This window comes from Pristiophorus japonicus, chromosome 16 (genome assembly GCF_044704955.1).
Source record: "Pristiophorus japonicus isolate sPriJap1 chromosome 16, sPriJap1.hap1, whole genome shotgun sequence".
In the NCBI taxonomy this organism is placed as follows: Eukaryota; Metazoa; Chordata; class Chondrichthyes; family Pristiophoridae; genus Pristiophorus; species Pristiophorus japonicus.
In genome coordinates, this window is record NC_091992.1 from 64481009 (window position 1) to 64503283 (window position 22275).

Below are 22275 nucleotides of genomic sequence, written 5' to 3' on the forward strand. Positions count from 1 at the left end.
TGCAGAGCTCAGTGCTGGGTCCCTTGCTTTTTGTGGTATATATCAATGACTTGGACTTGAACGTTGGGGGTATGATTAAAAAGTTTGCAAATGACACTAAAATAGGCTGTGTGATTGATAATGAAGAAAGCTGCAGACTGCAGGAAGATATCAATGTATTGGTCAGGTGGGCAGAACAGTGTCAAATGGAATTCAATCTGGATAATTATGAGGTAATGCATTTGGGGAGGGCTAGCAAGGCAAGGGAATATACATTAAATGGTAGGACACTGAGAAGTGTAAAGGAACAGATGGACCTTGGAGTGCAGGTCCACAGATCCCTGAAGGTAGCAGGCCAGGTAGATAAGGTGGTTAAGAAGGCATACGGAATACTTGCCTTTATTAGTCGAGGCATAGAATACAAGAGCAGGGGGGTTATGCTTGAACTGTATAAAACACTGGTTAGGCTGCAGCCGGAGTACTGTGTGCAGTTCTGGTCACCACATTACAGGAAAGATGTGATTGCACTGGAAAGGGTACAGAGGAGATTTACAAGGATGTTGCCTGGACTGGAGAATTTTGGCTATGAGGAAAGATTGGAGATGCTGGGTCTGTTTTCTTTGGAACATAGGAGGCTGAAGTGAAACCTTATTGTGTAATGTCTGTAAGCTTGTAATGTTTGTAGCTCCACACTGTGGATGTGGACGTATTGTGTACTGCAAGTGCAGGGTTAATAATAAACAGAACCAGGCAGATTTCCGGAGACTTCCGAGAGAGCTGCCTACCATGTTAGGAAGCTGTGTGTGCTGTGCTCTGTGAATATATCACATTTGGCGACGGAAGATGGGATTTTTCGGATGATTTAAAGCTAAAATTTTGTCGGTGAAGGATTCAGCCAGCCGACAGAGAGACATTGGAAGTTTCTGTTTTAGAAAAAAGCTACAAAGTCCGAGGTAAAATACAGCACACGGTGTGAACAGCTAGAGATTAAAATGGCAAGTGTAATCGGATATTTGGGAGAATATAGACAGGACCGGGAACGTTTTAAAGCGTATGTGGATTGGCTAGAATTGTATTTCATTGCAAATAACATAATCGAAGTTCCAGACAATGCAGTCCAGAATTGGGCTGTGTTGGAACGTAAGAAAGCGATCTTCTTATCGGAGGCAGGTCCGACATTATACGAAACCCTTGTAAATCTGCTTGTGCCTGACGACCAAAGGACATACCACATAAAGAGTTTTTAACAAAGCTGGAGCAGCACTATAACCCCAAACCGTTAGAAATTGCTGAAAGCTATCGTTTCGGGATTCGGAATCAAAAGGCTGATGAAAGTATCAGTGATTACATCATAGTATTAAAAAAGCTATTGATGCACTGTAATTTTGGAAACTTTCAAAACCGAGCATTATGGGATCGTTTTGTTTGTGGGGTGAAAAATGATGCAATCAGAAGGGAGTTATTGATGACGAATGACTTGACATTTCAGATTGCTTGTCAGACAGTGAGGTCGGTGAGCATGGCCGAACAATATTCCCGAGATTAAATAATGATTACGGTTGTCAGTCAACCGAGGTAAATCACCTGCAGGTTCAAAGTAAAAGACGGGCATGGCCGAAAGTCTCAGAAACTGGCAATTCTACCACAGCGTCGAAGTCGGTGCCTGGGACAACACATTGCTCAAAGTTGTCCATACGTGAAGGCAGAGTGTTTCTTCTGCAGAAAGACTGGGCATCTTGCGAAGGCATACCGACTGAAGGGTAAACCAGCTTTTAAAGCTATGAGTCCAGCGTTCAAAGCTAAGAATAGAAATCCCAAGAGCATGGAAGAACAACAACAGGGACGAGGAGATATTAGAGTTACACGTCATGAGGAGCACGAGGTTAACGGACAGCGATTCGGAAAGTATCAAAATCCACATAGATGTTGCGGGATTCAAGCTACCAATGGAAATTGACAAGCGTGCAACCATGAGTGTAGTACCGGAGTCACTGTACCTCGACAAATTGCATGATTTTCAACTGGAGAAATCCAAGATAGAGCTGCGAGGCTACTCGGGAGAGAAAATTCCTGTGGTAGGTCGTATCACCGTACCGGTGAAATATAAAGATCAATTTCAGAACTTGCCTCTAATAGTAGTGAAAGGAGACAAGTCTGCCTTACCTGGAAAATTGGTTGAACTCACTGAAGCTGGATTAGAGTAAGATTTTCTGTGTGTAAGTGAGATTTTCATCAACGGATGAGGTTATCAAGAAGTATCGAAAGGTGTTCTGTGAAACGGGCAAGGCTTCAAGGCAAGTGTCAGGGTATAGAAGGATGCTAGATCGGTTTACTACAAGCCACATTCCGTACCATATGCACTCAAGGAGAAAGTTGAGCAAGAACTCAAAGAACTAGAGACTGAGAACATTATTTGTAAGATAGATCGATGTAATTGGGCTACACCCATTGTTGTTGTACCTAAGTCTGATGGTAAGGTAAGATTGTGTGGTGATTATAAAGTAACCGTAAACCAGGTTCTCGAGGGTAATGTCCCCAATACATTTCCGAATATAGAAGATTTGTTCACAACACTGACAGGTGGTCAGATCTTCTCAAAACTGGATCTTACGAATGCCTACTTACAGCTTGAACTAGATGAGGAGTCCAAGTCATGTTTGACTATCAATACTCATCTAGGCCTATATCAATTTAATAGGCTACCGTTTAAAGTGTCTTCCGCCCCTGCCATATTCCAAGGGGTGATGAACCTGATTTTGCAAGGTAGTGAAGGGGTAGTATGTTATTTGGATGATATACTAATTTCAGCACTAAATAGGCAAATTCATAATAACATGTTGAATTAAGTCCTCAAATGGCTAGAGAAGCACAGAGTACGAGTGTTTGCTCGTAAGTGTGAGTTATTTAAAAACTCAGTGGAGTACTTAGGGTACAGAGTATACAAAGATGGTTTACATCCAACCATGGAAAAATTGGATGTGATCAGAAATGCACCAACTCCCAGGAATGTCACTGAACTTCATTCAGTCTTGGGTCTTTTGAACTATTATGGGAAGTTCCTACCAAATTTGGCTACAGTATTACATCCATTGAATGAACTTTTGAAAAAACAGATCCATTGGAAGTGGACAAAAGAATGCGATACAGCATTCAAGGAGTGTAAAAGCAAATTGGTAGAGAGCACCATGTTAGTTCACTATGACATGTCTAAAGAGATTAAGCTAGTATGTGATGCCTCTCCGTATGGAGTTGGGGCAGTAATCTCTCATGTATCACGTGGTGGGGAGGAGAGACCAATTGCTTTTGCTTCACGCACTCTCAGTGCCAGTGAGAGTAATTATGTGCAAATTGAAAGGGAAGCTTTGGCATTAATGTTTGGGGTCAAGAAGTTTCACAAATACTTGTATGGTCGTAAGTTTACCATCGTTACAGACCATAAGCCCCGAAGAGCAATCCTCCATCCAAAGTCCCCAGTTCCAACATTAGCTGCAGCCCGAATGCAGAAATGGGCTTTGATTTTGTAAGCATATACATATGATATTGAATACAGACGATCAGTTGATCACAATAATGCTGATGCAATGTCTAGATTGCCTTCCCCATCACAAGTTACACCTGATAGGGAAGAAGTGTTTTATTTTTCATACATTGATGAACTACCAGTCACAGCTGAAGAGATTGGCAGAGCAACCAAACGTGACCCAGTGATGTCAAAGGTGTATGAGTATATTGCAAATGGATGGCCAAACCAGGTAACAGACAAAGATACACATCCATTCTTCATTCGTAGGAATGAATTATCAGTCAATAAAGGTTGTATCATGTGGGGTGCAAGAGTGGTTATACCAAATAAATTCACGTCCAAATTATTAGGAGAGCTCCATGACCAGCACCTGGGAATGTGCTTGACCAAGAGTTTTGCACGCAGTTATTTATGGTGGTCAGGCCTTGATAAAAATATAGAGTACATCGCGGAATAGTGTACGACATGTCATTCTGTAAGCAAGCAACCACCACCAGTACCATTACAGCAATGCAAATGGCCTCCCAGGGTGTGGCAAAGGCTACATATTGATTTTGCTGATTTAGAAGGACAACAATTGTTCATTGTGATTGATAGCCATTCGAAGTGGGTTGAGATGTTTCCAATGTGGAAAATAACATTTTGCGAAAATTATTTTCTTCATTTGGCCTCCCTGAAGAAATTATTTCAGATAATGGACCACAATTTCGTTCAGAAGAATTTGCACAATTCACGAGCAAAAATGGTGTGAAACATACCAAGGTTCCACCATACCATCCTGCTTCAAATGGTGCAACAGAGCGCACTGTACAAGTTGTAAAATGTGCCCTCATAAAACAAATATTAGATCCAATCCAAGGAAACGACAGTTGTCATTGGATCACAAATTGGCTAATTTTTTGATTACATTTCAAAATATTCCTCATACAACTACTGGTAGAACACCAGCAGAGTTGTTTCTCAAACGACAGCCACGAACCAGATTCTCGTTGTTAAAGCCAAATTTGGCACAGTCCGTAGAAGAGACACAATTAAGACAGAAAGAGAATCATGACAGAGGTAGAGTAAAAGAGAGATGTGTGAAATTAAACCAGAGTAAGAGTGAAGAACCATCACCATAAATGGTTAAAGTGGTTACCAGGAAGAATGGTGAAGATATGTGGTCCTCGCACATATTTGGTGAAGATGTTTGATCATGGACAGGTTAGGTTTGTTCATATTGATCATATTTTACCTACGGACATGGAAGGAGTTGAACGTGGGAATGATTCAATTATTTCTGACTGATCAGATAATTTTGATATACCAGTAGCAAATCCTAAATCCAATGTACTGGAAACAAATCCAGGAGAGAATCAGAATGAAAGTCTGAGTCCGAGTCAGGAAAACAAAGAGCCTGAAGTTAGTGTGAGTTCAAATGAAAATCAAGGAAATTCTGTGGAGGAAAACATTCCTCAGGATGAGCCTCGAATGAGTGTGAAATCGACACCATGTTTGGAAGGTTCTGTTCGAGAGCGAAGGCATCCTCTTCGAAACAGAAAACAAGTGGTAAAGTTAAATTTGTAAATATGGAAAAAAAATAAGTTTATATCCTGTGTTATGTATAAACTTGAAAGTTATGTATGATGTTTGACATGATGGCTTCTTCATTAAGGAGGGAGAAGTGTAATGTCTGTAAGCTTGTAATGTTCGTAGCTCCACACTGTGGATGTGGACGTATTGTGTACTGCAAGTGCAGGGTTAATAATAAACAGAACCAGACAGATTTCCGGAGACTTCCGAGAGAGCTGCCTGCCATGTTAGGAAGCTGTATGTGCTGTGCTCTGTGAATCTATCACAATTGAGGTGTATAAAATTATGAGGGGCCTGGATAGAGTGTATAGGAAGGACCTGTTTCCCTTGGCAGAGAGGTCAACAACCAGGGGGCATAGATTTAAAGCAATTGGGAAGAGGTATAGAGGAGATATGAGGGGAAATTGCTTCACTCAGAGGGTGGTGGGGGTCTGGAACTCACTGCCTGAAAAAGTGGTAGAGGCAGAAACCCTCACCACATTTAAAAAATACTTGGATGTGCACTTGAAGTGCTGTAACCTACAGGGCTATGGCTCTAGAGCTGGAAAGTGGGATTCGGCTGGATAGCTCTTGGTCGGCCAGCGTGGACACGATGGGCTGAAATGGCCTCCTTCCGTGCTGATTCAGCTAATTTAATCAGACATGAAATACCCTTCAGAACTCTCTTTGATCAGTTGATACCTGTCCAAGTGCTCAATCACTCTGTCTCTGCTGATAAATTCCAGTAATTTCCCACAACTGACGTTAAACTGATTGGTTTGCAGATTTCTAGTTTCTCCCGCCCTTCTTAAATAATGGAGTGATACTTCCAATTCCCCAATCCAAAGACACAGTTCCTGAATCTAGAAATCTTTGGAAAACCATGACGAATGCATCTGCAATTTCCTCACCTGTTTCTTTTAATATCCTGGGGTGAAAATCATCAGGTCTTGGGGATTTATCTATCTTAAGTCCCATTATTTTACCTATTATCATTTTTAATCTTATATTAAAGCCACTAACTTCATTCCCTTGACTTTTTTTAGGTTCCCTTGTACCACTGGTATTTGGTCCTGTTAGGTACAAGTCTGGCTTCGCAGGATGGAGTACTGCACAAAATGCTGACAATCCTCTAGCTTGGGGAAGTGGGAATTAAAATGTGATATTATCACAAGAAATATTTTATTTACTAACAATAATTCTCATCTCTTCTTTCAGAAGTCATTTGATAAGGTTGTTAAAACAAGAAGGTGTTATGTAAGATTAGGACTCATGGGATTTGGGGATAATATATTAGCATAGCTGATGATAATCTGGGATTTGGGGGTCCTTGTACATGGATCACAGAAAGTGAATGTGAAAGTACAGCAAGCAATTCAGAAGGCAACTAATCTGTTTGCCTTTATTGCGAGGGGGGTGTAAGGGGGACCGAAATTGCCCCTTTCATTGAACCTATTATCACCAGCGGCTATGCTGCGGAGTGTAATGGCCGCCATTTTCAAAATTACTCTCGCGTGTTAACCCGCTCCCCACCCCCCCGCGCACCACCGATCCGGTACTGCTGGTCCATGTTCAGTGCAGCATCACCGTGTGCACCGCCAATTTATACGGCACCCCTCCCCCCCCCCCGCCGACGGTGAAATTCTGCCCGGAAAATCTTCAGCCACCGGCGGTGCTAAAACAAGCTTTCCCCGAATGGTCCAGTGAGGCTGCCGCCTTCGACACAGGCGGTGTGGCTTCCCGGTGCACTGCCGCTGGCGCCATGGTTTTTTTGTCAGCCGACTGCCAGGTCGGGCCGACAATTATGCCCCCGGGTTCGGCCAAGCTGCCAACAGGCAGCTTGTCACCCCCTCTTAGGTGTCAGGCCACTGGCCCGGCCAAAACCCTCCCTGGTGGCCCAATGGGCTAAAGTTTTGAAATTGCAAAGGCTCTCCCCTTTAAGTGAAGGGGAGTGCCGTGGTGATGCGGCACCGTGATGACGTCATCGCGGCGGTCACTCCGCACTGCCCCGTGTCCGCCCCTCTCATGTACTCACCGGCCCCATTAAGAGCGACATCCGGATCAAAGTGAAGTAAAGAAACAAAGAGCTGAATGTTGCTCAGGAGGCGACCTCAACGACCGTGGTGGTAAAAACACACAAAACGGGGTGGGAGTGCCCCGTTTCAGGCGGGGGGTGATTTCCAACCCAGGAAGTGTGACTGCAATTATACAGGGCTTTGGTGAGACCACGGTTGGAGTATTGTGCACAGTTTTAGTCTCCTTACCCAAGGAAGGATATACTTACCTTAGAGGGGGGTGCAACGAAGGTTCACTAGATCGATGCTTGAAACATAGAAACATAGAGACATAGAAAATAGGTACAGGAACAGGCCATTCGGCCCTTCGAGCCTGCACCATCATTCAATAAGATCATGGCTGATCATGCAACTTCAGTACCCAATTCCTGCTTTCTCTCCATTCCCTTGATCCATTTAGCCATAAGGGCCACATCTAACTCCCTTCTGAATATATCTAACGAACTGGCATCAACAACTTTCTGTGATAGAGAATTCCACAGATTAACAACTCTCTGAGTGAAGAAGTTTCTCCTCATCTCGGTCCTAAATGGCTTACTCTTTATCCTTAGACTGTGACCCCTGGTTCTGGACTTCCCCAACATCGGGAACATTCTTCCTGCATCTAACCTGTCCAATCCCGTCAGAATTTTATAAGTTTCTATGAGATCCCCTCTCATTCTTCTAAATTCCAGTGAATATAAGCCTAGTCAATCCAGTTTTTCTTCATATGTCAGTCCTGCCATCCTGGGAATCAGTCTGGTGAACCTTCGTTGCACTCCTTCAATAGCAATAAAGTCCTTCCTCTGATTAGGAGACCAAAACTGCAGACAATATTCAAGGTGTGGTCTCACCAAGGCCCCATACAACTGCCATAAGACCTCCCTGCTCTTATACTCAAATCCCCTTGCTATGAAGGCCAGCATACCATTTGCTTTCTTCACTGCCTGTTGTACCTGCATGCCTACCTTCAATGACTGATGTACCATGACACCCAGATCTCATTGCACCTCCCCTTTTCCTAATCTGTCACCATTCAGATAATAATCTGCCTTCCTGTTTTTGTCACCAAAGTGGTTAACCTCACATTTATCCACATTATACTGCATCTGCAATGCATTTGCCCACTCACCTAACCTGTCCAAGTCCCCCTGCAGCCTCCTAGCATCCTCCTCGCAGCTCGCACTGCCACCCAGCTTAGTGGCATCTGCAAACTTGGAGATATTACATTCAATTCCTTCGTCATTAATGTATATTGTAAATAGCTGCGGTCCCAGCAATGAACCCTGCGGCACCCCACTAGTCACTGCCTGCCATTCTGAAAAGGACCCTTTTATTCCCACTCTTTGCTTCCTGTCTGCCAACCTGTGGAATTCTCTGCCACAGAAAGTTGTTGAGTCCAGTTCATTGGATATATTCAAAAGGGAGTTAGATGTGGCCCTTACAGCTAAAGGGATCAGGGGGTATGGAGAGAAGGCAGGGGTGGGGTACTGAGGTAGCACGATCAGCCATGATCATATTGAATGGCGGTGCAGGCTCAAAGGGCCGAATGGCCTGCTCCTGCACCTATTTTCTATGTTTCTATGTTTCTATGTTTCTATGTTTCTCTATCCACGTCAATACTTTACCCCCAATAACATGTGGCTTAATTTTGCACAGTAATCTCTTGTGTGGGACCTTGTCAAAAGCCTTTTGAAAGTCCAAATACACTACATTCACTGGTTCTCCCTTATCCACTCTACTAGTTACATCCACAAAAAACTCTTCGAAGATTTGTCAAGCATGATTTGCCTTTCATAAATCCATGCTGACTTGGATCGATCCTGTCACTGTTTTCCAAATGCGTTGCTATTACATCTTTAATAATTGATTCCAGCATTTTCCCCACCACCGATGTCAGGCTAACCGATCTATAATTCCCTGTTTTCTCTCTCCCTCCTTTTTTAAAAAGGGGGGTTACATTAGCTACCCTCCAATCCATAGAAACTGATCCTAAGTCCATGGAATGTTGGAAAATGATCACCAATGCATCAACTATTTCTAGGGCCACTTCCTTAAGTACTCTGGGATGCAGACGATCAGGCCTTGGGGATTTATCGGCCTTCAATCCCATCAATTTCCCCAACATCATTTCCTGACTAATAAGGATTTCCCTCAGTTCCCCCTTCTTGCTAGACCCTCGGTCCCCTCGTATTTTCGGGAGGTTATTCGTGTCTTCCTTAGTGAAGACAGAACCAAAGTATTTGTTCAATTGATCTGCCATTTCCTTGTTCCTCATTATGAATTCACCTGATTCTGACTGCAAGGGACCTACATTAGTCTTCACTAATCTTTTTCTCTTCACATATCTATAGAAGCTTTTGGATTCAGTTTTTATGTTCCCTGCAAGCATACTCTATTTTCCCCTTCCTAATTAAACCCTTGGTCCTCAGGTTTATAAATTTCTCCCAGTCCTCAGGTTTGCTGCTTTTTCAGGCCAATTTATATGCCTCTTCCTTGGATTTAACACTTTCCCTAATTTTCCTTGTTAGCCACGGTTGAGCCATCTTCCCTTTTTTATTCTTACGCCCCACAGGGATGTACAATTGTTGTAGTTCATCCATGTGATATTTAAATGTCTGCCATTGCCGATCCACCATCAACCCTTTAAGTATCACTCATCAGTCTATTTTAGCCAATTCACGTCTCATACCATCGAAGTTTCCTTTCTTTAAGTTCAGGACCCTAGTCTCTGAATTAACAGTGTCAATCTCCATCTTAATGAAGAATTCTACCATATTATGGTCACTCTTCCCCAAGGGGGCCCGCACAACAAGATTGCTAATGAATACTCTCTCATTACACAACACCCAGTCTAGAATGGCCTGCTCTCCAGTAGATTCCTCGACATATTGGTCTAGAAAACCATCCGTTATCCACTCATGGAAATCCTCCTCCATAGTGTTGCTACCAGTTTGGTTAGCCCAATTTATATGATGATTAAAGTCACCCATGATAACTGCTGTACCCTTATTGCACGCGTCCCTAATTTCTGGTTTGATGCCATCCCCAACCTCCCTACCACTGTTTGGTGGTCTGTACACAACTCCCACTAATGTTTTCTGCCCTTTGGTGTTTCGCAGCTCTACCCATACAGATTCCACATCATCCAAGCTAATGTCCTTCCTTACTATTGCGTTAATCTCCTCTTTAACCAGTAACGCTATCCCACCTCCTTTTCCTTCCTGTCTGCCCTTCCTGAATATTGAATACCCCTGGATGTTGAGTTCCCAGCCTTGGTCACCCTGGGACCATATCTCTGTAATCATATCCATCAAATCCTTGGAATGAGAGGGATGTCCAATGAGGAGAGATTGAGTAGAATGGGCCCATATTCCCTCAAGTTTAGAAGAATGAGAGATGATCTCATTGAAAAGTATTCTTAGAGGGCTTGACAGGGTAGTACAGGGGGCACAGTCTTAGGATAAGGGGCGGCCATTTAGGACTGAGATGAGAAATTTCTTGACTCAGAGGTTGTGAATCTTTGGAATTCTCTATCCCAAGGGAAAGTGGAGTTGAGGCGGAAGCTGAGCCATGATCTTATTGAATGGTGGAGCAGGCTCGAGGGGCCGAATGGCCGACGCCTGCTCATAATTTTTTCTTCGATATTAACATTATCATCGTGTATAGGTGTGTTTTGGGTGTGGCAGGTTCGGGTTCAGATAAAGTAAAGAACAAAAAGCAGTTTGAGAAAGAACCCTGCAGTGCTGACTCTGAGCGGATGTTGCTGCCGTGGGGCTCAGGAACTGGAGGTTGGCATCTGCTGATCGTCTGTGTATTTCACAAGCTACTGGCCCCAACTTCCTGACTGATTCTCCTTGTGATTTTCCAATCAGCAATTTCCTGCCCAGTGCATGGCCAGTGCTTTCCCTGATTTCTGATGCCAGCATTCCCTGCAATTTTCCGGTTACTGGTTCCTGTCATTCCCCAATCAGCATTCCCTGAGATTTCACGGCCGACATTCCCCATGATTTTCCAGCCAGTATTCCCAATAATTTCATGGCCGATGTTCCCTGCAAACAATGAACCAATCAAGGAATCAGCCCACGCATGTTGGTGAAATATAGACTGGTGCAGAGTGAAGCTATAACCCGTGTTTGTACTCTTCACAGCTCCCAGATGGTTGGAGGGTCACAAGGCGACTGAGAACAGGCAGAGTACTCTCTCAGACTACATTCAGTCCTTGGTCAACCTACCCCCCAAGATCTCGCGCTGCCAGTGGATGCTCAACTTCTTTCAGGTCCGCTCTGATGATTTGGTCCTGCCAGTCCCGCACCCGTGAGTATAGACCGCCCCGTGGAATTTTCTCAGCTCAATATGGTGACTAGCAGGTCAGCATGTCAAGGGAAGCTGTAGATTACATGGGAGTGAAATTCAACAATGGAAGCAGCACAATATTGGCAGCAGCAGATCAGCTGCCCGTTACACATTCCGCCCGATTTTCCTCTGAACCCCTATGTAGTCAGAGTTTTATGCTTTCTACCTGTGCATTCTCCATATTAGAATTCCGGCTACGTTCACAATATGTTATTAATTTGTGTTCCCCACAAAAGACCCTTTTCATAAGCAAATCTACATCTCCTATAAAATGAATCTAGACTGTATGAGGGTAATTTTGACTGTGTGTGATAGTGTAAGTTAGGTGATAGCAAATCAGCAGCCTGTTTTACAGCTCTCCTGATTTTTATTTCCATTAACTTTATGCAATAAATGCTTTTACTAATAGGGAGATGCATTAACAGAAAATAGTACAATGACATAAAATGTGGCTCAGGCTAAATACTAATTTAGATTTATTGTAGGAATTAAATTATAGAGAGCAAGAATAAAACAGCACTATAACTTTCACAGGTCTGTTAATCTGTTTTCTGCGTAAAACCTAAGGAATAGTTTTGAAATTCTTAGGGCTAGAAATTGGTTTGGATCGCACCCTGGCGAGGGTGGAAACAGGGGCGCTAAAGGGTTTACAGCCGCGAACACTGGCATTCGCGCCGCTCGGCAAATTCAGTGTGTCGGTACAGGCGGCGCTGAGGAGTATCACCCGGGAGCACCGCGTCGGTATTCAACGCCCTGGGTACCGACATAGAGGCAACATTTGGTTTGACCTGCACCTGTAGTGCCCACTAGTGACCTCACCAGAGAAAGCAGGCATGCAGAGCTGTCCCGGGGCACTATGGGAAGGAATGACTGCACGAGGTAAGTGTGAGTGATATTTATCTTTTTGCGATTTAACTTTATTTGGGGTGAGTAATGTATAGGGAATATTTTTTGAGTTTTTTTGTGTCGATTCTTTTTTTTTCAGGGAAGCCTCTCTTAGAGCGCCATGAAGCTAAATTTAGCGACCCTCTGACATTAGTGCCTTAAAAAACCCTTTAACCGAATTTCCAGCCCAATGAGTCCTTGGGATAACTTTTCTTGTGTTCAATTGCATTGTGATGGGAACCGTTCATCCATCCACCTGATCAAATAGGTGCAAGGCCCAACAAACTTTCATGGTCAGGCCTTATAATAATTTCAATGAGCTGTCGGCACTGAGAGAGTATTGACTGTCAGTCAATCGGTAGGCAGCAGGAAATCCAGTGGCTCTCCACACAGTTGCGTTCGAGGTGAATAATTAAAGGGGTACTGTCCGTGGTTGGGAACATTTCTGAAGGGCCAGGAGGAACATGAATGCCCCAAGAAAGTCATTAGCGCAGCTACTTGTTTTACATTTTTAAAGTGGTGTGCAGCGGTCCTTTAATGACCACTGATGCAGCAACTCAACACTCAACTCCCATGGGAGAAGCATGCGTTTCATCCAACGTTGCTCTGGGGTCCTACATATGGCTTAAATATGCCACAATTTTCAGCCAGTTACTGCCCATTTTCACTTGAATACAGGGATGAAAACCAATCCCATTTTATCCAAATTCTTTACAAGATCACAAGATAGAAATACATGAGGAAGGTTATTTATCCCATCTTATTTAGTTGGACCAGAAAGATCCCACAGTGCAGGACACAATTGTTTCTTAAAATATTCCATGGGGTTACCTCCATTCTTCTATTGAGAAGCTTATCCCACATATAAGAACAAAGAACATAAGAAATAGGAGCAGGAGACGGCCATTTGACCCCTCAAGCCTGCTCCGCCATTCAATAAGATCATGGCTGATCTGATCATGGACTCAGCTCCACTTCCCACAGTAACTAGTGGGGTGCCGCAGGGATCGGTGCTGGGGCCTCAACTATTTACAATCAGACTTGGATGAAGGGACCGAGTATAATGTAGCCAAGTTTGCTGATGATACAAAGATGGGTGGGAAAGCAAATTGTGAGGAGGACACAAAAAATCTGCAAAGGGATATAGACAGGCTAAGTGAGTGGGCAAAAATTTGGCAGATGGAGTATAATGTGGGAAAATGTGAGGTTATCCACTTTGGCAGAAAAAATTAAAAAGCAAATTATAATTTAAATGGAGAAAAATTGCAAAGTGCTGCAGTACAGAGAGACCTGAGGATCCTTGTGTATGAAACGCAAAATGTTCGTATGCAGGTACAGCAAGTAATCAGGAAGGCAAATGGAATGTTGGCCTTTATTGCAAGGGGGATAGAGTCTAAAAGCAGAGAACTCCTGCTACAACTGTACAGGGTATTGGTGAGGCCATACCTGGAGTACTGCGTACAGTTTTGGTCTCCGTATTTAGGGAAGGATATACTTGCATTGGAAGCTGTTCAGAGAAGGTTCACTAGGTTGATTCCGGAGATGAGGGGTTGACTTATGAGGAAAGGTTGAGTAGGTTGGGCCTCTACTTATTGGAGTTTAGAAGAATGAGAGGTGATCTTATCGAAATTTATAAGATAATGAGGGGGCTCGACAAAGTGGATGCAGAGAGGATGTTTCCACTCATAGGGGAAACTAAAACTAGGGTACATAGTCTCAGAATAAGGGGCCGTCCATTTAAAACTGAGATGAGGAGGAATTTCTTCTCTCAGAGGGTTGTAAATCTGTGGAATTCTTTGTCCCAGAGAGCTGTGGAGGCTGGGTCACTGAATATATTTAAAGCAGAGATAGACAGATTTTTGAGCGATAAGGGAGTAAAGGGTTATGGGGAGTGGGCAGGGAAGTGGATCAGATCAGATCATGATCTTGTTAAATGGCGGAGCAGGCTCGAGGGGCCAGGTGGCCGACTTCTGCTCCTATTTCTTGGCTGGGGGATAGAGTATAAAAGCCGAGTACTGCAGGACTCCTCCCGAGTGGTCAAGGCAGCAGAACCGTTGCTTCAGCACTCCGATGGTCTGCTCAATGATGTTCCTGGTGGTGACATGGCTCCCATTGTATGAGGCCTGGGCAGGAGCGGTGGGGTTGTGGAGGGGAGTCAGGAGCTAGGTGGAGAGCGGATAGCCCTTGTCTCCGAGCAGCCAGCCGCGAGCTTCATTTGGGGGTTGGCACAGAGCTGGCACACCGGCCTGGCGCAGGATGAAGGCATCGTGGCTGCTGCCAGGATAGCGGGTATTGACGGTGAGTATAGTGTGTGTCACACACCGACTGGTCATTCAATGAGCGGGAGCCTTTGCGGTTATGGAAGATCTCAGGATTGTGATGCACTGTGGGTGCAGCCAATGGCGCCCTGCACCGTGGGGAAGTTCGCTATCCTGGTCAAGCCATATGTCGCTCGTGCTGCTTCTCTCGCTCATGGGGAAGGAGATGTAGTCCCTCCTCCTTCTATACAGAGAATCTGTGACCTCGGGGATGGAGCAATGCACGGCAAACTGGGAGACGTTGGAGATGTTTCCTGTTGCTCCCTGGAAGGATCCACTGGTGTAGAAATTGAGCGCGATGGTGACCCTGACTGCCACTGAGAGAGCTGTCCTCGCCCTGGTCTGAGGCTCCAGGTCTGGGTGCAGCAGATGGCAGAGCTCTGTGACCACATCCTTGCTGAAATGCAACCTTCGCACACACTGCTCCTCAGTGACATTGATGCAGGAGAACTGCTGATGGAATACCCAGGGAGGGTAAGGGCTCCTGTTGCCAGCCTTGTTGGGCCTTCTCCATCTGGCCACATCTTGCTGTCCTTCTCTCTCTCCCTCTCCCTGTCCCTCTCCCTCTCCCTCTCCTTCTCCCTGTCCCTCTTCTTGTCCTTCTCCCTGTCTTTAATAGAATCATAGAATCATATAAATTTACAGCATGGAGGGAGGCCATTTCAGCCCATCGTGTCCACGCCGGTCGACCAAGAGCTATCCAGCCTAATCCCACTTTCCAGCTCTTGGTCTGTAACCTGTAGGTTACGGCACTTCAGGTGCACATCCAAGTATCTTTTAAATGTGGGGAGGGTTTCTGCCTCTACCACCCTTTCAGGCAGTGAGTTCCAGATCCCCTCCACCCTCTGGGTGAAGCAATTTCCCCTCATATCTCCTCTATACCTCTCCCCAGTTGCTTTAAATCTATGCCCCCTGGTTGTTGACCCCTCTGCCAAGGGAAACAGGTCCTTCCTATCCACTCTATCCAGGCCCCTCATAAATTTATACACCTCAATCAGGTCTCCCCTCAGCCTCCGCTGTTGCAAAAAAAAACAGTCCCAGCATCTCCAATCTTTCCTCACAGCCAAAATTCTCCAGTCCAGGCAACATTCTTGTAAATCTCCTCTGCACCCTTTCCAGTGCAATCACATCTTTCCTGTAATGTGGTGACCAGAACTGCACGCAGTACTCCAGCTGCGGCCTAACCAGTGGTTTATACAGTTCAAGCACAACCTCCCTGCTCTTGTATTCCATGCCTCGACTAATAAAGGCAAGTATTCCATATGCCGCTTTAACCACCTTATCTACCTGGCCCGCTACCTTCAGGGATCTGTGGCCGCACACTCCAAGGTCCCTTTTGTTCCTCTACACTTTTCAGTGTCGTACCAATTATTGTGTATTCCCTTGCATTGTTAGACTTCCCCAAATGCATTACCTCACACTTATCCGGATTGAATTCCAATTGCTACTGATCCACCCACCTGACCAGTACATTGATCTTGTAATGTTTGTAGCTCCACACTGTGAATGTATTGTATTACTGCAACTAGAGTGTTTAATAAACAGACAGGTCACATGACAAGAAGCAGGCATCTTCCACAGGCTTCCAGAGAATCTGCCATTTTAACAGACTTGTGTGAGGTGTGCTCTCTAGGAAATACTACAATGGCGATGACGAATGGGATAATCGGATAAAACAAAGCTGAAATTTTTGTTGATGAAGGATTCAGCCAGCCGACAGAGAGGCTTTGAGAGCTTCTCTGTTTTGATTACAGCTACAAATTTGAGGTAAATTATGAGCACACTGTTTGAACTGCCAGAGTCAAAATGGCTGCACCTATGGGAATGATGGGGCATTTAGGAGAATATAAATATGACCGGGAAAGGTTCAAAGCATATGTGGATCGGCTAGAAATGTACTTCACTGCAAGTAATATAATCGAAATCCCAGAGAATGCAGACCAGAACCGGGTGGTGTTGGAACGGAACAGAGCTATTTTCTTAACTGAAGCTGGGCCTGAGTTGTATGAAACGCTGATAAATTTGCTTGTGCCTGCCGAGCCAAAGGACACAATGCTTAAGGGAACAGCATTACAACCCCGTACCCTTGGAAATTGCTGAAAGCTATCGTTTCGGTATACGAAATCAAAAGGCCGATGAAAATATCAGTGAGTACATTGTAGCATTAAAAAAGCTATCTATTCACTGTAATATCGGAAACTTTCAGAACCGAGCATTGCGTGACCGCCTTGTTTGTGGGATGAAAAATGATGCGGTCAGAAGAAAGTTATTGACAATGCCTGACTTGACTTTTGATATAGCTTGTCAGACAGCGAGGTCGATGAACATGGCCGACCAATATTCCCGAGGATTTCATACTAATTTCAGTCATCAGGCAACCAAGATGAATCACATGCAGGTTCAAAGTAAAAGGCGGTAGGGGCCCAAAGTCTCAGAAACTGGGTAAATGGTAACAGAGCATTGAAGCTATTGGTGCCTGGGACAACACATTGCTCAAAGTTGCCCATATGTGAAGGCAGAGTGTTTCTTCTGCAGAACAACTGGGCATCTTGCAAAGACATGCCGACTGAGGGATAAACCAGCTTTCAAAGCTATGAGTCCAGTTTTCAAAGCTATGAGTAGAAATCCCCAGAGACTACATAGCATGGAAGAACAACAACAGGACGAGGAGATGTTAGAATTACACGTCATCAGGAGCATGAGATTAACGGACAGCGATTCGAAAAGTATCATAATCCACACAGATGTTGTGGGATTCAAGGTACCCATGGAAATCGACACGGATGCATCTGTGAGTGTAGTACCGGAGTCGCTATATCTCAACAAATTGCGTGATTTCCCACTGGAGAAATCCAAGATAGAGCTGCGAGGCTACTCGGGAGAGAACATTCCTGTGGTAGGTTGTATCACTGTACCGGTGAAATATAAAGATCAATTTCAGAGCTTGCCTCTAATAGTAGTGAAAGGAGACAAGCCTGCCTTACTAGGAAGAAATTGGTTGGGATCACTGAAGCTGGATTGGAGTGAGATTTTTCATGTTGAAATGAGATTTGCATCAATGGATGATGTCATCAAGAATTATCTGAAGGTGTTCTGTGAAACAGACAGTTCGATCCAAGGCTTCAAGGCGAGTGTCAGGGTACAGAAGGATGCTAGATCAGTTGACTACAAGCCACGTCCTGTACCATATGCACTCAAGGAGAAAGTTGAGCAGGAACTCAAAAGACTAGAGACTGAGAACATTATTTGTAAGATAGATCGATGTAATTGGGCTACACCCATTGTTGTTGTACCTAAGTCTGATGGTAAGGTAAGATTGTGTGGTGATTATAAAGTAACAGTAAACCAGGTTCGAGAGGGTAATGTCCCCAACACATTGCCAAATATAGAAGATTTGTTCTCAACACTGACAGGGGGTCAGATTTTCTCAAAGTTGGATCTTGCGAATGCCTACTTACAGCTTGAACTAGATGAGGAGTCTATGCCTACATCATCTATGCCTACATCAATTTAATAGGCTACCATTTGGATCCGCCCCTGCCATATTCCAAGGGGTGATGAACCAGATTTTGCAAGGTATTGAAGGGGTAGTATGTTATTTAGATGACATACTAATTTCAGCACCAAATAGGCAAATTCATAACATATTGAATGAAGTCCTCAAACGGCTAGAGAAGCACAGAGTACGAGTGTCTGCTCGTAAGTGTGAGTTATTTAAAAACTCAGTGGAGTACTTAGGGTACAGAGTAGACAAAGATGGTTTATATCCAACCATGGGAAAGCTAGATGCAATCAGAAATGCACCCACTCCCAATGAACTTTGATCATTTTTGCATCTTTTGAACTATTATGGGAAGTTCCTATCAAATTTGGCTACAGTATTACATCCACTGAATGAACTATTGAAAAAACAGGTCCATTGGAAGTGGTCAAAAGAACGCGATACAGCATTCAAGGAGTGTAAAAGTGAATTGGTAACCATGTTAGTTCACTATGACGCATCTGAGGAGATCAAGCTAGCATGTGATGCCTCTCCATATGGAGTTGGGGCAGCAATCTTTCATGTATCACGTAGTAGGGAGGAGAGACCAATTGCTTTTGCTTCACACACTCTCAGTGCCAGTGAGAGTAATTATGCGCAAATTGAAAGGGAAGCTTTGGCATTAATTTTTGGGGCCAAGAAGTTCCACAACTACTTGTATGGTCGTAAGTTTAACATCATTACGGACCATAAGCTCCTGACACCAATCCTCCATCCAAAGTCCCCAGTTCCAACATTAGCTGCAGCCCAAATGCAGAGATGGGCTTTGAATTTGTCAGCATATACATATGATATTGAATACAGACGATCAGCTGATCACAGTAATGCGGATGCAATGTCTAAATTGCCTCCCCCATCACAAGTTACACCCGATAGGGAAGAAGTGTTTTATTTTTCATACATTGATAAATTGCCAGTCATAGCTGAAGAGATTGGTAGAACAACGAAATGTGAACCAGTGATGTCAAAGGTGTATGATTATATTGCAAATGGATGGCCAAACCTGGTAACAGACAAAGATACACATCCATTCTTCATTCGTAGGAATGAATTATCAGTCGATAAAGGTTGTATCATGTGGGGTGCAAGAGTGGTTGTACCAAATAAATTCAGATCCAAATTATTAGGAGACCTCCATGACCAGCACCTGGGAATGTGCTTGACCAAGAGTTTTGCACGCAGTTATTTATGATGGCCATGTCTTGATAAAGATATAGCGTTCATCGTAAGTCAGTGTACGACATGTCAATCGGTAAGCAAGCAACCACCATCAGTACCATTACAGCCATGGAAATGGCCTCCCAGGGTATGGCAAAGGCTACATATCAATTTTGCTGAGTTAGAAGGACAAAAATTGTTCATTGTGATTGATAACCATTCGAAGTGGGTCGAGATGTTTCCAATGTGGAAAATAACAAGTAAAACATTAGACAGTTGCAAAGATTATTTTCTTCATTTGGCCTCCCAGAAGAAATTGTTTCTAAAAATGACCACAATTTCATTCAGAATAATTTGCACAGTTCATGAGCAAAAATGGTGTGAAACATACCAAGGCTCCACCGTACCACCCTACTTCGAATGGTGCAGCAGAGCGCACTGTATAAATTGCAAAACGTGATGTTGGATCCAAATCCAAAGAAACGACAGTTGTCATTTGATCACAAATTGTCTAATTTTCTAATTACGTATCGTAATACTCCTCATACAACTATTGGTAGAACACCAGCAGAGTTGTTTCCCAAATGACAGACCGAACCAGATTCTCATTGTTAAAACCAAATTTGGCACTGTCCATAGAAGAGACACAATTAAGACAGAAAGAGAATCATGATAGAGGTAGAGTAAAAGAGAGAAATGTGAAATTAAACCAGACGGTGAGAGTGAAGAACCATCACCATAAATGGTTAAAGTGGTTACTAGGACGAGTGGTAAAGATATGTGGTCATCGCACATATTTGGTAAAGATGTTTGATCATGGACAGGTTAGATTTGTTCACATTGATCATATTTTACCTACAGACACGGAAGTAGTTGAAGGTGGGAATGATTCAATTATTTCTGACTCATCAGATAGTTTTGATACACCAGTAACGTATCTTACATCCAGTGTACTGGAAACAAATCCAAGAGAAAATCAGAATTTAAGTCTGAGTCCAAGTCGGGAAAACAAACAGTCTGAAGTTAGAGAGAGTTCAAATGGAAATCAAGGGCATCCCTTGGAGGAAAACTTTCCTCAGGATCAGCCTCGAATGAGTTTAAATTCGACAGCATGTTTGGAAGGTTCTGTTCGAGAGCAAAGGTATCCTCTTTGAAACAGAAAACAAGTGGTTAAGTTTGATTTGTAAATATGGCAAATAAGTCCATATCCTTTGTAATGCATTACCATGCAAGTTATGTATGATGATTGCTTGTTATAATAACTCTTCATTAAGGAGGGAGAAGTGCAATGTTTGTAGTTCCACATTGTGGACGTATTGTGTTACTGCAATTAGAGTGTTTAATAAACAGACAAGTCACATGACAAGAAGCAGGAAGCTTCCACAAGCTTCCACAGGCTTCCGGAGGATCTGCTATTTTAACAGACTTGTGTGAAGTGTGCACTCTTGGAAATATTACAGCTATCTTCCTGCAGTCCGCAGCTTTCTTCTTCATTGTCAACATCACAGCCTATTTTAGTGTCGTCTGCAAACTTCTTAATCAATCTCCCAACATTCAAGTCCAGGTCATACATATATTCTACAAAAAGCAAGGGACCCAGCCCTAAACCCTGTGGAACCCCACTGGATACAGCCTTCCAGTCATTAAAAACACCCATCAACCGTAACCCTTTGCTTCCTGCCTCTGAGCCAATTTTGGATCCAACTTGCCACCTTGCCCCTGGATCCCATGGGCTTTTACTTTCGTGACCAGTCTGCCATGTGGCACCTTATCAAAAGCTTTGCTAAAATCCATCTACACTACATCATATGCACTGCCCTCATCAACCCTCCTGGTTACCTCGTCGAAAAATTCAATCAAGTTAGTCAGACCTTCCCTTAACAAATCCATGCAGACTGTCCTTGATTAATCCATGCCTTTCTAAATGATTTAGCCTGTCCCTCAGGACTTTTTCCCAATAATTTTCCCACCACTGAGGTTAGGCTGACTGGCCTGTAATTACTTGGTCTATCCCTTTCTCCCTTTTTACACAAAGGTACCACATTAGCAGTCCTCTAGTCCTCAGGCACCACACCTGAAGCCAGAGAGGATTGGAAAATGATGGTCAGAGCCTCTGCTATTTCCTCTTTTGCTCCTCTTAACAGCCCGGGGTACTTTTCATCCGGGCTGGGGATTTATCCACTTTCAAAGCTGCTAAGCCCCTGAATACTTCCTCTCTCACTATGTTTATCTCGTCTAATATTTGACACTCCTCCTCCCTCATTGCGAAGTCTGCATCGCCCCTCTCTTTTGTGAAAACAGATGCAAAGTATTCATTAAGAGTCATATCCATGTTTTCTGCCTTCACACACAGATTTCCTTTATGGTCTCTAATAGGCCCCCACTCTTTCTCTAGTTATCCTCTTGCTCTCAATGTATTTATAAAACATCTTTGGGTTTTCCCTGATTTTACTTGCCAACATTCTTTCATGCTCTCTCTTTGCTTTCCTGATATCTTTTTTAATTGCACCCCTGCACTTCTTATACTCCTCTCGAGTTTCCACAGTATTGAGTCTCGGTATGTCCCTCGACATCTGCTTTCGCTCTGCCTTTCTCTGTGCCTTGTCTCTGCTTTTGTCTTCACCTAAGCAACCTCCGACGGTGATGTCGGAGCAGGAAGTCGAGCGCCAACACAGCCCCCATGAATTGAGATAAATGTTGTGATTGCAAATCTGCCCTCAATCATACAAGGGAATAGTTAAGAGGCAGAACAGTCCTTGAAGTAGCAGACCAGGTTAAGAAGGCATACGGAATGCTTGCCTTTCTTGCCGAGGCATAGAATATAAGTGCAGGGAGGTTATTCTTAAATTGTATAATATTAGGCCACAGCTGGAGTATTGCGTGCAGTTCTGGTCACCGTATTATAGGAAG

General features: G+C 43.8%; 1 protein-coding gene across 6 annotated transcripts in view; it reads left to right on the top strand.

The window, feature by feature from the left end:
• The window catches only part of ncf1 (neutrophil cytosolic factor 1), a 299264-nt gene that overhangs the window by 129245 nt on the left and 147744 nt on the right, over positions 1-22275 (top strand). For all 6 annotated transcript variants that reach the window (XM_070857395.1, XM_070857398.1, XM_070857396.1 and 3 more), the window contains one exon: positions 11259-11424. In XM_070857395.1, coding sequence (XP_070713496.1) covers positions 11259-11424 — 166 coding nt within the window. The remainder of the gene's footprint in view (positions 1-11258; positions 11425-22275) is intronic.